The sequence below is a fragment of the Eublepharis macularius genome, chromosome 2 (assembly GCF_028583425.1).
Source record: "Eublepharis macularius isolate TG4126 chromosome 2, MPM_Emac_v1.0, whole genome shotgun sequence".
Taxonomy (NCBI): domain Eukaryota; kingdom Metazoa; phylum Chordata; class Lepidosauria; order Squamata; family Eublepharidae; genus Eublepharis; species Eublepharis macularius.
Window position 1 is genome coordinate 148061382 of NC_072791.1, and position 18086 is coordinate 148079467.

The 18086-nt window shown below is 43.1% G+C and overlaps 1 protein-coding gene across 3 annotated transcripts in view; it reads right to left on the bottom strand.

The window, feature by feature from the left end:
* The window catches only part of STX3 (syntaxin 3), a 42949-nt gene that overhangs the window by 7004 nt on the left and 17859 nt on the right, over positions 1-18086 (bottom strand). For all 3 annotated transcript variants that reach the window (XM_054972405.1, XM_054972404.1, XM_054972403.1), the window contains exons 2-8: positions 6635-6715; positions 5486-5585; positions 4866-4940; positions 3676-3743; positions 2250-2358; positions 1331-1404; positions 896-1030 (exon numbers count right to left, since the gene is read on the bottom strand). In XM_054972405.1, the coding sequence (XP_054828380.1) occupies positions 896-1030; positions 1331-1404; positions 2250-2358; positions 3676-3743; positions 4866-4940; positions 5486-5585; positions 6635-6715 (642 nt within the window). The remainder of the gene's footprint in view (positions 1-895; positions 1031-1330; positions 1405-2249; positions 2359-3675; positions 3744-4865; positions 4941-5485; positions 5586-6634; positions 6716-18086) is intronic.

Sequence of the window (18086 nt, forward strand, 5' to 3'; positions counted from 1 at the left end):
GTGTTCATTTATTTAATTTAGGATATTTCTATGCTACCTCTTCAGAGTTCATTCTCCACAGCTGTCACCCTCTCTCAAATGGGTTCTCCTCAGGTATTTTGTCTCCACAAAATTTTAGTCATGTTATTCCAGCACTAACTCATCCATGCTTCCTTCCCACAACCAACCCTTTTCAGGTTCTAGAAACAAACACTCACCATGATTAGACTTGAACACCATCTCCTCGGCATTGCATTGTGAGCAGAAAACAAGAAATGGGGCCTTAAGGTTTGGAACTGAAGCCTAAGTACTACTAAGCAGGGTGTTTCTGACCCATAATTTACAGGCATCTAGAAAGGCCTGGTTGTAACATAAGCAAAGTGTAATCAGTTAAGAACACAGCAAGTAGCATGGCTTCTGCAGCCCAAAAAATCAGGGTCAGTCAACAGCTTCATAAGCTACCAAACCCACCCCCAGACTAGTCAGTTACAAAGCCTCACCAGCAAATCAAAGTTCATGTGATATTTCTGATTATCTAGCCTGCAGTTATCCAAGTTCAGCCAGGCTATTCACCCCAGTTACTAAAGCAGCCCTTGGAACAGGGGAATGGCACTCCCACTACCAAGAAACTATCTTGTCTTTTTAATTAAGAAGGGCCACACTACGACATTGACTACGATATTTGTTGCATCTTTCACCCATTCTCCATTAGCCTGCTGTTTTTTCCTTCTGCACTCCCTAGTGTGCTCTCATTCCTCCTCATCTCCATATTTCAACTATACATGCATCACTTTCCATCATTTAAATTTAATAGCCCACTGGATTCTTTAGATTATCACCTTTGCTTTTTTTTCTCAACTTCTCCAAGCTGCTTATGCATTCCCTCCCACATGTCTTCTCTGAAAAACTCTGTTACCTGGTTTTCCACTAGCATGGCAATGTCCACAAACATGTCATGAAGCTCCTTGATACTACTTTCAAGCCGCAAGATGTCCTTATGCCGCCCTTCAATCTCACTCAATGCCTGCTTTGAAATCTGGGAATCCATGATCTAGAAGAAACCAAAAGGCTGTCACTTGTAAAAATGCCATCAAAACCATCCACTTCCAAGAGGACACTGAGAAACATTTGGCACTGTAATTGTCATATGCTCCACCCCAGCTTCTTTACCTACATACACTTTTCTATTCCTACTTCCTACCCAAACTTTGCTTTTGTTATTCATATGTTTTCAGCCAATGAAACTTGGTGCCCTTACAAGGAACCCACTGTAAGCCATGCCTTGCACTCAGAATCCATCTAGTCCCTTCTCCCCATGAAGTACCAAGTATCATTGTTCACTGATACTCACCCCAGCTGTGAATATTGCAGGATTCCCACTCTCTAGCATTTCCTCCAGCTCCTCATCTGTTGTATTCTTCCCAGCTGTATCCCAGGAAGGGGGTGGGGGGAAATTAAGAAAAAGAGCATCATATACCACAATCAGAACAAACACTTCTACATGCCAGGCTAGAAAATGGGGCAATGGCTTCTATTAGTTAACAATATTATTTTGGCATGGTTTACTTTGAGACCGTGGGACCAGTGAGATTCCAGTCTATAACTAGGAATGCATTTCATGACTGCACCATTCTATGCATTTCATGACTGCACCATTCTTGCAAAGAAATTTACTTCTGGAAATTATACTGGCCAAACAGGACAGCTGTATGGATGGCTAAAGTAGTATATAAGAAAACCTTTATTTTAAAAAACCCATAATGATCACAGCATGTATCCTTATACTCCACCAATCAAAGTTTGAAGCTTTCCTCCATCTTAAAAGACTCCTTCTCCAGGTAAAGAGCCATTCTAGCTGGAGTAAGGTTCCATCCCATTAAATTCAGCATACTGAGAATTTCAACCAAAAAAATAAGGCTCAAAAATAATCTTGGAAGAAATGTTGTCTGAGTGTTGCAAGGATGAGATGGTGAGTGACAGTGAAGGCTCTGCAGAGAAGTTTTTATGGGCAAAGTCTTCCTCATGATCAAACTAGCTCCAGAACTGCTCTGAGAGCACCCAACTTATGAGCAGCCATTGCAATTTCTAGTACATATCAGAAAATAAACATCAAGAAGAAGAATGCTGCACCAACAGCAAACAGAAAGCACCAGAGAGCATGCAATGTATCTATCAGGAGAAAAAGACCTTTGAAAGGAAAAAAGGGGGAACTTTCTTCTGGTCTAGCACACGGGAAAGCCAAAGCCAGCCAGCAACCACAATATACATACTAATCTCAAGCTGCCTCTGGATCCGTCCTTTGCTCCGTTCCCGGAAGTCAACCTGGGCCTCATTGTACTTTGTCATTACCTCAACAAATTTTCGAGAAAGAACTGAATGCTAGTGAGAAAAGAAATGATGTCACAAGCCACTAATCACAAGACTCACCAATTATTTCATTTTAACAGCCTGATCTGCGCTATAGAATACAATAATATTCACTGGCTTTATCTTTCAGTATCTTGAAACTTAAAAGAAGGCCAACTCTTTGGAAAATGAAAGCGTTTTAGAGTGGACTTGTTACTACGTGTAGATCTTTAAAAATGCAGTCCTTGTTTTTACCCACTGAGGCAGTAATGCAATGGGGAAAACGGGCTTGGGGAGAAAGGCACTTAATTCTTTCCCCTACAGTTATTCTCCTACCACCAACTGTCTCCCAAACTGCAGTTGTGGAAGATCTCCAATGATAAATTGGGGGCGGGGAATTTTAGGCAGGAAAGGGACCTGAAGGTAAATGGTTAAATGTCCCCTCCAGTCTCTCCTGCCAACTGCTGTTTTTGCATTCTATAAAAATAAAAACTGCCCTTTTAGTTAATTGCAGATCTATACCTAACATGTAATTCTACCCTCAAAACTTACATTAAAAATGACAACTTCCTCCCCCTGAGTTTTGGCTAGTGTAATACAAGCCTTTTATCTTTGAGGAACTGAAAGTGCATTTCAACAGCAAAAAATTTTCCAGCTCTGAACATTTCAAATGAAGAAATATGAAGCTTATACGAAGGAAGTTGTGGGATGTTCAGAATATTCTCAAGTGTATGTCTCCACGACTCCCAAGATGGAAGGCATTGCTGGACGCTCTGTTTACTCAGCAGAAACTATTACACTCTCCTCTGTCTGTCTCTCTCCCCTCACCACCCTAGTTGTTTTTTAAAAATACTTGTTTCCAAGGCTCAATCTGATCTAAGAAATCTGAGGCTGGAACCAGTTTTTAATATGGAATGAATGCTTCTGAGCATATGCACAGAACTTCTCTCATTGTGAACCACAGCTCAGGCATGACATTGTAAATTCCAAGATAAGAGCCCCCACCATTATCCCCTACTCCAAACAGTTAACTACTTGTATGTGTGTGCATGCCAAAAAGTCACAGTCGGCGTATGAACCCAGCAAGGGGCTTTCAAGCCAAGTGAGAAGCTGAGGTGGTTTGCTATTGCCTTCCTCTGCACAGTCTTCCTTAGAGGTCCAAGTACTGACCCTGCTTAGCTCCCCAGAGCTGACGAGATCAGGCTATACCATGCCACCTTCCTTCTAACTACTTGTAGCTTCCAAAAAAAATCCATCTTCTGTTACTCCTGTTCTTGCATCAGGGTCCTGCCACCGGCTAAAGCAAAGAAAGGCATCTTGCATCTTGTATGTCATTGTCACTCTACTTACCTGGGATTTCCGTATTCGCAGGTCTGCTGATGACCGGACTTCATCCTGCTCAATGTTCTGCTCCATACCTGTAAATGCAGGGAACTGAATTAAATGTTGCAGAATGCAGGTATATCAGAGAATACTACAACATTATCTATCAGAGAATAGCATAAGCTTTCGACAATCACATTTCTCTTTGTCAGATGCATCTGACAAAGAGAGCTGTGGTTCTCGAAAGCTTATGTGACAGTAAAGTTGGTCAGTCTTAAAGGTGCTACTGGACTCTTTTCTATTTTCCAGAGCATGTTGCCCTGCATTTCAATTATAAAGAATCTTCAAAGCAACATACAAAATAGGACTAATTAACACCTAATACAATAAATCAACATAAACAAAAAAAAGCAGGAAAAGGATAAACAAAGAATACTATATAAGAACTGAGGGTTCCACTAAAATATTAGCATTAAGCATCCTAGAATAAGATTACTTTGGCCAGGTCTCTGAAAATGAGACAAAAATGCTTTGCAGAAGAAACTTGCACAATCTCAGTGCTGCCACTGAGAAGATTAGACACTGGGTTGGACATTCCCTCCCCAAACTATCAGGCCAACTTCTTGGGTGACTGGAGATGGGTCAATCTTTAAGAAGCAGAAAGAAAGTAATGAGGATAGCTCCTTTAAGAAAACAGAGGCCATTTTCACACTGCTTACCCAATTGCGCAAACCTCCTGGAACGACGCGCCTTCCCGGTGTGATTTCCCGCGATAACTCTGGTTCCAGGAGCTTTGCACGATCAGTAAGCAGTGTGAAAACAGCCCAAGCTGGAATAAAAATTCTAAGGAGTAGTTAATATTAAAGGCACTGAGGAGCTGGGATCTTTATATGGCAGACAAAAATTCCTGGGGGTATTCCAAGGTTACTCTGATTGATCCTGCAGCAAATGCAAAATACAGGTGATACTACCTCAGTCTTTGAACATCTGTATTCCTGTACACAGAAATCCTGATTGGGACAGGGCTCCCCAAGTTGCAGTTGAAGGTGTTGAAAGAACTGGGATGTCACCCAGTTTTGTGTGTTTGCTGCAGGATACACTGGTGGACCTAAAGCAATTGTGCCTCTTGTGCAAAGTAAACAGCCACTCTAAATGTCAGCTGAGCCATACAATGAACTCCTCTTGAGACTAGCCTGCATGGAGAAAGTGTGTCTTACTTTTAAGTTTGTTTCGGACACTGTTGGCCATTTTCTTAATTTCTGCTGTGAGCTGATCCAGATCATCTTTTGTCTCTGCAGAACACAAGCAAAAATATCCACATTGGGAGGTATAAGAACAGCAGTAAATATCGCCCCCACACCTAACCCAGCACCCCTCAGCTGGTCAGGAATATAAGGGGCCAGGAGGTGTCTATTCATTTAATTTTGTCCCACCTTTCCCCCTCAGGGCTCTCAGGAAAGCATACAAGATTCTCCTTCACAGTATCTTCACAACAGCCTTGTATGGTAGACTAAACTGTCAGTGCATGACTAGCCCGAGGTTATCTGGTGAGTTTCATGAAAAAGCAGGGATCTGAATCTGGGTCTCCACAGTCTTAGTCTAACCACTTTATCAACAGCAGGGGGGAAACCTCAGGGCTCTGGCCTCTCAGGAAGTCTATTCCTCCTCTCTTCTCCCAGGGGCACTGCTCTCCTTTCCACCCCCTCCCAGCACAGGAGCCCAGGGACAAGGAAAAGACAGAGAGTTGAATATCAGTGCTTCAGAAGTACACCGCTAGAGCCAGGGTCCTCAGGGAAGTGCATAAAAGTTGCTGCTAAGGAGGCTGTGAATTACTTACTTTGTTCAGGGATAGGGGCAGACAGGATAATGCTGTACAGTCTTTTTGCTTCTTCTACATTCTCAGCAATTTTATCAATATTTAGCCGTGTTTCTTCAATCTGTAAAAAGATGAAAAGATGAAGGGCACATGGGCACAGATGGAGGCAAGAGCTTGACCCACCCGCAAGTTAGCTATGGAAAAAACCTCCCCAGAAAATGGCATGCCAGTTAGAAAGACAGACTTGATAGCACAATGCATAGCATTTCTGCAACGTATTATTGCATGCAAAGATTCTTTAATTACAATGGTAGATGCCCCTCAAAAAGGTGTTCAAATGTCTACCTCTTTCATTTATCTAACCACTCCACTACTAAAAATGCATTCCTACATAAATAAAACTAAAGGAGTTTTAAAGTATTCTCTAACTAGAGCTAGTTTGGTGTAGTGGTTAAGAGCGGCAGGACTCTAATCTGGAGAACTGGGTTTGATTCCCCATTCTTCCACTTGAAGCCAAGTGGGATACCTTGGGTCAGTCACAGCTCTCTTAGAGCTCTCTCAGTCCCACCCACCTCACAGGGTGGTCGTTATGAGGATAATAATAACACACTTTGTAAACCACTCTGGCATTAAGTTGTCCTGAAGGACAGTATATAAATCAAATGTTGTTGTTCTTGTTATTAACTACTATTCTGTAAGTTTTAAAACATTTCCAAAAATGTCAGTAACTAAGCAGTTCTTTTGTATTAGCCCTTAATATATGCACTGGGGTGACCAATGTGCAGCAGCACCACATCCCAAGGTTTGTTTATAGATCAGGCATTAACTACACACCAGTGTAAATAAATGGAATACAGATCTTTCAGCCATAAGGAAACAAAAGTCACTAAACAAAAGTTTCCCAGGGTTTTGCAAGGATATTCACACTTCAGGTTCTAAAGCAGAATGTGAGCTCCCAGGTCTGCCTATTGAAACCCAACAGCTCTCAGCACATACTATCACCATAATTTCCAAATTACCATTATTAATATAGTGACAGAAGAATGCATTAGTTTCCCATTTGACTGTTGGGAGCTGCACATGATGTGACAGAATCTGAACCCAGGCCTCTGCAACTCATGGTCTTCACTTTAACTTAATCTTACTCTTTCCTCCCCCATATCTCCTCACCTCTGCAAAGAACTCATCCATAAAAGCTGTGTTATCGATAGCAATTTCCAGTTCATCATCAGTATCATCCTGGTTTTGTTTCTGTAAAGGGACAAGATGACATTAATTGAAGAGAAAGGAAAGCATGTATGTATCTTGCACCAAGATTAATCCTCTGAGCCAACTTTCTATGCAGATAGTTTCAGGCAGGTAGCCATGTTGGTCTGCAACAGGACAGCAGGATTTGAATTCAGTGGCACCTCAGAGACAAATAAGATTTTCAGGGTGTAAGCTTTTGAGGGTCAAAGCTCCCTTCTTCAGATACCTTATCTTGAAAGCTTCTGCCCTGAAAATCTTGTTGCTTTCTATGGTGGTACATCTGTAACCTTTGAACACACACTGGTTAACATTTCTGCAGGCATAAGGACACCTGGTAATAGAGTGTGGTTTTCCTGTCTCCTCCATGCAGCAGCCCAGAGGCATTTACAGCTGCTGAGGGGGAGGAGGGATCATGGTCCACAGAAGGAAGTCCTTGCATCCATGGAAACGTTACTTTACATTTTCTACCTACTTGGGGAGTCAAGTATGACCTTGTTTGTGAGTGGTCCTTTGTGGGGGGGATTCATCATCTACAAAGGGACCAGCCAATTTACTGCTAGATGGAGTGGCAGAAGGTGGTCCCAGCCTCAGCACAAGAGCTGAAGAAAGCCTTTGAAGCTGGAGAAAGCCTTTGAAGATGACCCGAGGGAAGGCTCACACCCAAGGGAAGGCTCGCACCAAGACTCCCACAGCTATCAATATGAACAACTGCTTGGATACTAGAGGGAAAGGGAAAGGAGGCAACCATGTGAGGCGTTCCATCCCCATCTTCCCCACTTAACTTCAAGGGAGTCCCTTTCCGTTCCATGTCCCCTTAAAAAAATGTTCCTTTAAGCCTGGCTCTACTTTGCACCAGAATAAATATTCTGCATCTGTTTTTGTTCTAATAAATGTTAAGGTACTTTAGCAACTTGCTTAAGTCCCCCCCTCCTGAACACCCATTTGCAAAACAGAACCCAGCAGTTCAACGGAGACCTAGGGTCACAGCAGTCTTTGCAAGGAACTATCATCACTAAGAAGGAAGCAAATAAAAAGAACCAGTGGAACAGCCTGATAGGCTAAGGGAGGGCAGCTTTATGTAGAGCAGGGTTCAAGGATTACATACTCTGAGAGACTGACAGAGACAGATTTAAGCTCTTCTTCCTAAAGAAGAGGAACAGTTAAGCCAGTAGAAGTAGAGAATTTTCCAGTGGGCTGAACAGACCCACATAGCTTACCAGGTGCACCCCACCCCCAATACAGTTTGGTCCCTGTAGCTTGCCCACACAGAAGCATCTTATCGAATCTTTAAAGCCTGGTAAATCACCTGGCATTGATTTGATCCCCCCTGAGCTAATAAAACAAAATATTGACTGGTGGGTTCCTTTCTTGACGGAACTATTCTCAATAATAGATAATACTGGAAGAATCCCAAGGGATTGGGGGGGCTGCCGTCATCATTCCTATCCATAAAAAAGGCAGTAAAGATGACCCCTCTAATTACAGACCTATTAGCCTTTTAAGCTCTATAAGTAAGTTATATGCAAAACATCTCCAATGGAAACTTAGGGACTGGATTGAGGAAGGGGGCTGCCTAGCTGATGAACAAGCTGGGTTTAGGGAGGGGCACTCAACACTAAATCAATGTGTGTTCTTAGACCACCTGATCACAAAATACTCCTCCAATTCAACAACATCATTATATGCAGCTTTCATCGACTTAAAATCAGTGTTTGACTCAATCTCTAGAACCACTCTGTGGGAGAAATTAGAATCTACAACAATAGACAGACGCTTATTATTTCTGATTTGGGCCCTACATGAAAATAATACAATACGAGTACAATACAGTCCCCAAGGCCACCTGTCAGATTCAATAGAAGTAGGGCAGGGAGTCAGACAGGGATGTATACTGGCCCCCCTTCTGTTCAATTTATATATCAATGATATGGTAGCCTATTTAAACAAGCCAGACTTCCATCTCCCGAAAGTTGGCATATTCCTGTGCTTCTGTATGCTGATGACGCAGTCATACTCTCCAGGACTCCTATAGGTCTGAGGAGAGCTTTGCGCTCACTTATGCAGTATTGCCGGGATAACACTCTAGACAGATTTAAGCTCTTCTTCCTAAAGAAGAGGAACAGTTAAGCCAGTAGAAGTAGAGAATTTTCCAGTGGGCTGAACAGACCCACATAGCTTACCAGGTGCACCCCACCCCCAATACTGTTTGGTCCCTGTAGCTTGCCCACACTGCAAGGAAGTGAACAAATGGCTGAAAGGCAGACAAGAAAAATAATCAAGGGTGCAGATATTCAATAATCCCCTCTTCTAGCATCAATACATGGCAGCTCTGGTTACTCATTGGTTACCCATAGGCTTACTAACCTCCAAGTGGGGCCTGGAGTTCTCCTGGAACAACAACTGATCTCTAGACTACAGAGATCAGTTTCCCTAGAGGAAATGGCAGTTGCAGGGCGTGGGATTGATACCATTACACCCCCACTGACCTCCTTCCCCTGCAGGGCCATATTAACCCATGGCCGGGCCCCTAGCCTTTCAGGTATTTCGGGCCCCTTCTGGCACTTCAATCTTTCACCCCACTACAGCTGACAGCCTGACTCTGGTACAGTAGATACTAGACCGCAGAACATAGCCCTATATCCATTTTGAGGGTCTCCTGAAGAATTCTATTCATATATATGAGAGTATATAAATGGATAAATATTGCTACAGCACAAAGTGTAAAGTGCCTTTAACCACTGGAGCTAGGGTTACCAGGTGCCCGCCAGTGGCGGGCAAACTCCTGGGGATTTGCCCCCTTATCTGCCATTTGCTGAGCAATCGGCAGGAGGGGGCAAACTCCTGGATCATGCCCGCCACTGGCACGCACCTCAGGAGCACGCACCGTGCGCGCTCTCCTACCCCTTGTGCTGGCCACAGGAGCATCCCTGCGCTCCAATTTGGCCCCAAACTGGCCAAATCGGAGCGCGGGAGCGCTCCTGCGGCTGGCGCAATGACGTCACTTACAGAAGTGATGTCGCCACGCACTTGGCGGAAGTGACGTCATCATGCTGCCACTGGAGCGCGCGCACACATCAGTAAGCTCCAGGCCCCTATTCTCCCGCTGAGAGGTCAGAGGGACCTGGCAACCCTAACTAAAGCTCTAGGGCGCAGGTAACAGTGCCTCAGCAAAAAAAAATTGACAGGCCTCTAGTCCCTGCAGGGCCTCTAGGCTTCAGCCTAGTCAGCTTTATGAATTATACAGCCTGCTCCCTTGCTCAAACACCAAGGCACTACCTGCAAATCTCTGGGAATTTCCCATGCCAGAGTTGGCAACCCCATTTACCTACCAAGATAAACCAGCTTTTAAAACAAACTTGAGAGAGATGTGTATACAATTGCACTTAGAAAGAAGAGACAGTTCTTCGGGTGAATAAACTAAGTGGTAGTACAAAAAAAAGAAATAGTAGGAAAGCAAACCTGTCCAAATATTGACGTTCTCTTAACTAAAGAAACAGAATTGGCAATCTTTAGACAAGATCCTTGCAGACAATTGAGAAGAATTCTGTCTATCCTCCCAGCAAAATCTGGGGGTTTTTCTCCCACTGTTCATTTGCTTTGTTGTTCTTGTGGTCCAGATAATTCCACATCTCTATAGTGCTGATTTCAGGCCACCGTGCCTGGTCTTAAAATAGCACTTCATTAGTCACTGCTAGCTGAATGACAAACTAAACAAACTGCACCCTCAGAAAACTCATCCTGCCTTGAGTAGAAAGGTTATAAAGGAGGAGCTAGCCTGAGGTCAACAAACAGCTTGCTATTCTATAAGGAAGACTGACTAGGAAATCATATTTCTCAGTTAAAACATTTCTGGTATTGGAAGAACAATGAAATAATTACAGTGCTTATAACATGGATTTCAGCAATTTCGATAGATCTCAACAATCTACAAATTGGAAGCAAAAATCCTTCAAGTTAAAGTAACAGACATGGTACAATACTGAATGAAATAATAAGCTGGATCAGAGAATCTACTGGCACAAGCAATACAGATCTTAGCTGCTTTTCCCTACACCTATTTTGATGCGGTTTCCAGGTCCCCTTACCCTCCTGGCAGGAGAAGGGGGACCTGGCACTTTACTCTCTTCTTGCATGTATGCAAAGCACACACACACACTTCTGGCGTGACACGATGATACCACTTCTGGGAGTGATGCCATTGTGCAGGCCCCAGAAGTGCTCCTGGGCTTCATGCCGATGATGTCACTCCTGGGAGTGATGTTGTGCGCTGCACTGGGAGCGCACCCTGGAAGGCCTATTCCACTGGCCAGATGAGTGCTGGCAGAGGAGAAGGCTGGGAGCAGGGGATCCCCCACCCCCACTAGGAAAACAGCAACCCTACCTTCTAACCTAAGGAAAGTTAATTCCCCTGGGTTAGGAGATTGCCCTGAGGAAACCACCCCTCCTCCTGCTTCTCCAAGCACAGCTTAACTGACACAAGAGGAAGGAGGGGCAATTTTGCACCCACTTCCCCTTTCCCAGTGCAGACCCCTCATGCCTGTCGTTAGTCTACACAGATCCCATGACCTCAGCAACAACCTTTTCCAAGGTTGGAAGAAACTGCTGAAGGGAGGAGAACGTGGTCATGATGAGGTAGACATCTTAAGCCACTGCCTGACCACTGTGGCTAAATAGCTAAGAATGAACAAGTTGAAACAATCCTGAAACAAAGCCTTGAAAGACATTGTGTTTCTCACATTTTATGGGATTCTGCCGACTTAGTTACGAGTCTAGAATTTATACTCTGGCGTTATTACTGGACAAATAAGTTAATGCAGCTGCAAAAAACGTTTTCTGCCATCTTCATTTAGCTCAGAAGATGACTCCCTACCCTGACTCAGCTGAGCCGGTCACATGGATTTATGTCATGGTGACCTTGATACCAGGCTACTGTAATGCACTCTACATGGATCTGCCTTCGGGAACAACTAGACGATATGGCATCCACCAGGACAACCCAAGGACACTGCAGCCATTTTACTTCATGAAATCCGCTTTTAAAATGCTGCAGGGGGGCAATCCTGCTCAAGACTGCAGGGTTGGGGGGAGGAAAGGCATGTGTGTCCCCATGCCTTTTTCAAGAGCCAATGGCACAGTGCAGGGGAGGAGTTGCTCCCCCCCTCTTGCCATGGTCTGAGCAGGATTGGGCCCTTGCAGCATTTTTAAAACACAAGAATTCCCGAGGTAAAAAGGTTGCTGCATCCTCAGGTTGTTCCCAGGGATGCTGTATCGTCTATTTGTACCCTTTGAATTCAATTTGAAGACTTAAGAGTGCTACAGAATTCTGCAGCTCAGCTACCAGCGGGAGCTAAACAAAATATGCATATTATGCACATTCTTCAGACATATCACTAGTTACATATCTGTCATTTATAGTCCATTGTGAGACTCAAGGTGGATTAAAAGTTATCACATAAAAAGCCTTTCATGGCCTCGGACCCTTATAGCTGTAGGACTGCCTCTCCCCGTTATGCTCCATCACAAGCCTTTTGCTCATCTGAGCAGGGCCTTCTGAAGGTACCAGCCTGCAAGGGGTTAAGACTGAATAGCTGTCCATACACAAGCAATTGTCTGTGGTGGCTCCCACCCTATGGAACAGTATGCCTGAGGTGGCCCCATACTTCAAGCATTCTGCAATCTATGTAAAATAGAATTGTTCAGGAGGTCATTTTTATAAAGGTAATAGGGCTACAGTATAATGAAGTGGGTCAGGGAATTGGGACTGTAGTTTATGCCACTGTAGTATCTGTTTATTGTATGTGCTATCTTGCTCTTACCTCATTGTTTTCTACTTCTGTAATTCTATGCTCTGCTTTATCTGATATTTCATGTTGGATACTTTTTTGCATTGTTTCTAATTTTATAATCCTAGGCCGTTTTCACACTGTCTAAAATTGCGCCGAGACTCACGGAAGGCTGCCGGAAGGCTGCCGGCTTCCTCGCGCAATTTTTAACACCATCTGATTACAAAACGCCAAAAATCACTGTTTGTGGCATTCTGTAAACAGATGGCGTCAAAAATCGCACGAAAAAGCCGGCAGTCAGCCTTCCGTGAGTCTCATGCGATTTATGGACAGTGTGAAAATGGCCCTAGTCCTCATGCATTGCATATTGGACACCTGATGCTATTTGACTGTGTTGATTTACACTGTATAATCCTCTTTGAGTCTCAGGAAAGGCAGGCTATAAAAGTAAATAAAATAAATTCCTGGCTATTAGGATTCAGACAAGTTACAGTTGGCTGCTGGTTGTGGTAGCTGTTACCCTTGGTTAGCCTTCTTGGAACTGTAGTGAAACACTGGGCTGTGGTCTGATTATTCTTCAGACTTTGCTCAGCAGAGTGATAAGGATGCACCCCTATATATAAAAAAGGATGCTACAGGCCTCCTGTAAAGAGGAGATTCATCAGGAACTGCAACAAAAATCAAGGAAAAGCTCAGCCACAGCATTGACAAGCCAGTAGAACAACCTTTAACTTCAGGAATAGGAGACTGAGGGCCATTTCAGCATGTCTGGATCATGTCCCCATATCTGTATGTTATGCTGCTCTAGTAACATTTGGAGTCAGTGGCACTGGTTAGGAATTTCTGGTGCAACCTAACCATCTTGCATGTTTCTGTTATTCAGACATTACCAGAACAGCATGGGATCCAACCAAAGCACAGCAGTCTCTCTCTCACATACACTCATAATGGTAATGTAGGAGTTAAGCCTGAAGGGACAATCCTTCCTGAGCAGAGCCCCCCTCCCTCCAGTATCCAGTCACTGTTATGTCTACTGTGTCTGGTTGCAAAGCTTGGGCAACTGAATGGACTCTCATATTGCAGCCACCAAGCACTGGACCACTTCTGCCAATCAATTATTTCCTGACTGCACAAAGGGATTCTAAAAAAAACTTTACCATAAGGCTCAGGCAAAATTTGATTGTGTGAATGATCCATCCTAAAATCTCACATGAAACCAGCAAAGGCTAATTTAGACTGTCCTTGGACTGGAGAGGGAGTAGAGAAAACTAGCAATGAATGAACATAATTGTTTAAAGAAAAAAGTCCAAGGAATCTTTCAATTGCTTGAAAGTACTTTGTACTTTGGGTGCTTGAAAGTACTTCAAGTACTGTGGGTGGTATTAATGCAAGATAAAAAAAATGGACTCTTCCTCACAAAGTACACACCAAAGTTCTCTTGGTCATTAGGAAAATAGAAAATAGTAAGAATGACAATGTGACTTTATTAAACTTTCCTCAGATAAGCCAACCAGGGCCGTTTCCACGTGACTTACCTTCCTCCAGAATGTCGCGGAACATCACGAAAAACACGTGGAAGATAGCGTCTTCTCACGTGAAATCGCGCCAGGAAGATGCGATGTCTCACAAAACTCCCGAAAGATCGCATCTTCCTGGCGCGATTTCGCACGAGAAGACGCTATCTTCCACATGTTTTTCGCGACGTTCCACAACGTTCCGGAGGAAGGTAAGTCGTGTTGAAATGGCCCAGCTCTGTAATATGACCATCTCAGAGAACAGGTGTATGAGTTTCTCCTCATAGGATATATTTTCAGATGAACTGTGTAGCTTCCAAGACATGTGTGCCATGAAACTGGCATTATTTTCAAAGGAATTATAGCTGGGAATTTTTTTTCCTGCAGGGCTTAGCTCAATCTTCTTCACGCATTTGTGCTTCAAGCATTTGTGTTGGTGTGTGCACCGACATAAAATATAGGAAGATATGTTACACAGCTGCAATTTTTACTGGACTTGAAGCTGGTTTAGCATAAGTGACCTAGAGTTAAAAGATTTAGTCCCTCATTTCCTCCCCCTGTAACTGAGTTACTCACCTGCTAATACAAGATTTAAAGCAACGTTCTAACTAGCTCTGCCATCAAATTACCCTCTTGAGTAAAGAACAATTCTGGAAAAAATCTGGTGGGAGTGGCTCAGGGAAGAAGTCAGATTTTTTAGGGAAGTTAAAAGAATTTTGATGGCAATGACATTTTTCAAGGGGTTGTTTGCAACCACCATTGCCTTAAAAGGATCACCAAGACAATGTTCAGCAGGAAATAAGAGGAAGACCAAGCATGGGTACTGAAGTCTCAGTAGCTCATGCTACATACAAGTGACCGGTGCTCAAATAGGAAAGGAACAAACAAAATTTGGATTTTCCTTTCTCGGGGTTGATCCCAGAATGTTGGGGAGAGTGTGCTTGCAACCCCTTCCTATTCACCAACCACCTGTGCTTCCTTCCACCTGCTTACTCATGAGCCCTCCCACCACCTGTGCTCCACCCCAGTGGTGAAGGCAGCCATAGGGCTCATAAGCAAGCGGGTAGGGGAGACAGGAGCATAGGTAGGCAGCAGGGGAGCTGTGCTGAGGGGGCAGCAGTAGTGGGATACTGGAAGCCCTGGGCCTTGACAGCTGCACCACCTTAAATTATGCTGCTGCTGTTAGAAGTGTGTATGTGTGTTTTAAGTGAGATGGACCCCCTAGCAAAACTGCCTGAAATTCTGGAGCAAAGGTGCTGTTTCTAGGCTCAGCAACCAAGGTATTGTGTTTCAGAGTCGCATAATATGGAGGTCAAAGGTCACATTAGTGAAAGGTCATCGAGCCTTCTGCATTCATAAGAGCAGAGCTAATCTCACATCTGGTCCAGAACACACACAGCAAGAGGTATTAACAGATACCTGTAGAAAGGAAAGGGATGGTCTGCTCTCCCACACACGGACATAGTGCAATCTGTACATACACAAATCCATGCCCCTTACATCATTTCTCATTCATACTTTCTCTATAATTGCTCCCCCCCCCAGCAAATTCCCTACACATTGCAATATTACATTGTTGTGTAAACTAGTACTGTGTTTTCCTCTTCCTTGATATCAACATGCAGCTATTTTTCCATCTGTGTATTCTTATACAGACCTCTTTGCCAGGATCCCTCCCTCCATTCAACTCTCTATACATTAAAAAGAGCAATGCTCTCTCATCACTTCTAGAGATCAGCATTTTATATAGGTGTGAGGGAAGAGGAGAACACTGACTCTGCCTTCCTTTTCACAGGCACACACGATTTATTCCTCAGCCTGATGAAAACCAGGCCAGATGGCTGGCATCCTTGTTTAATTGCATTACACCCGCGCAGTGTGCTCTGCAAAACCCTTTGTCCTTTAGTCCAACACATCTTGAGGGGCTCTGGAAAGATGACAGAGGACTACAGAGGAGGGAGACTGGAACGGGTGAATTCAACAAAAGGAAGGCCTTTTGGAATGCAGTGGCCCTGATTTAAGGAAAATGTTAGCACAAGTAAGGCTTTTTGTTCCAGTGCAATAATAAGAGGAGCTATAAATAAAATAGAGTCCATTGCCCAGATTATCTTCAGTCCTATCAACTGACTAGTATTTAGAATAAGCCAGAAATATACTTGGACTCGAATTATATGTCTCTAGAGCTGCTGTTTCTAACCAAGTACAATATATTCTCAAACCCTTTTTATTAATTTTAATAACATATCCTTCATAGCAATGAAAGTAGAGATACTATTAGTTACTAAAATTACCAGCAGAAGTTCAAGCAATAATTGCCACTATTATCTGGAATAAAGACAGGGCACACAGCTGTTTCATGAGGAGGGAATGTATTTGCATATGCTCAGAAGTCCTTTTCTTCAAATATCCCAAGACTCAACTCTTGCACTAAACACAGATTACTGTGCTGCATCCTGACACACACAAAGTCCTGGCCAAGACACCATTTTTTTGCAGTTTGAGCTCAATTTTTGTTTGTAAGGCAAAATAGATACAAAGAAAAAAAGACAGAGCAAGCTACTGTTAATTCTCTTTTAAATAAATCAGGACTGAACAACTTCAGCAAAGCTGACCATGATAAAAGATTAGGCCAGTGGAATCAGGAATGAAGTATGCTTGCGAAGCAAGAACAAGCTGTCTTCTTCAATCCTCATGGATACTACCTTCTAAGCCCACCTAAACTAGATCACCTCTTTCTAGCTGATCTCCAAATTCTAACAATAAACATCTAAGTGCTCTGAAAGCCTCATTTTTTGAAGACTAAATGCTGTATTTAGCTATATTTAGTGTGGCACAAGGGGCAACTGGGCAGGCACAAAACTGCTAAGCATGGTGCTGTACTCAAGATAAACTTTGCCAGGGAATATTGAGGTGATCATATCCAGAGTATGCCTTGCATTGTAACAGGGAGTTTGAAAAGGTATGTTCACTTGGCATATTTACCAGAAAGTTCTTAAGACACTCACTCCTAGGTGCATCAATAGCCCTTTGGTACAGTATACTAGACCAAGTAGCACTACAAATCCATTCAAAATAAAAAGTATCATTATTCACAAAGTCTGAAAAGAAGTCAGAAATGCAATGCAGAAAACACTGGACTGCAACAGCTTGGCAGCATCATGTAGATTCTCTTTAACCCAATGAACAAGTGATGGCAAGCCCATACATAGCAATTAGCAAGGAAACTAGTTGAGAGTTGGCCTGGTAAAAACATTTAATAAAGTTAGCAGCATAACTTCCACAAGGCAGCAAACAGTAATAGTAGTATAGCAGCCCCTTGGAGGACCGTGCACATTTCAGAAAACTTAGGAGTGCCGTATAAAAATCAATTCCATTCCTTAATTGTTTGAACCTGCATACATCTGACTGTAATGAAAACACTAGAATACTGTATCTGAAGAAACCACCTTGCCGAGCCACATTACTATTTAATCTGTCCAAAATAAATTGATAATAATGCTCTCTAGTAGCAGGTTAATTTATTAGCAGTTAAATTATTTAGAGAGGTGAGCTATCATAAAGCCAAATGTTTTCACCTTACAACATGTCTACACTTTACAGACTAAAGGGCAGCAAATGAACCAAAGTGAATTACGTAATTAAAGTGGATTAAATAAACCCAATAGGCACAGTAAAAAAAATAAAGGGGGATTAAAACTGCAATTCAGCCAATGCTTCTTGCAATAAAAATGTTTTGGCCACCATCTAAGCACAAGACAAGAGGTTGCAGGTGTGAGCTATCATCCCAGTGTGGCAGCTGGCACACAGACATCCTGCTTCTTGTTCTCCATCTCTGAGGCTTCACTAGGCCAAGCTGATACTGTGAACTGGGAAGGTTCATATCGGAGAAGAACATTTCATTGATGGCTCACATTTTATTACTGAAAAATAAAAGGCAACTAAACTTTGCATTTCTTACAGCAAATTTTGTGGTTTTTAAAGATCTATACTGTTTATATTGTACTGCTGTTACCTGGGCAGTAGAGATGTGTGATTTGATACATTTGGTTTAAAACAGGGGTGGGGAACATCAGGCCC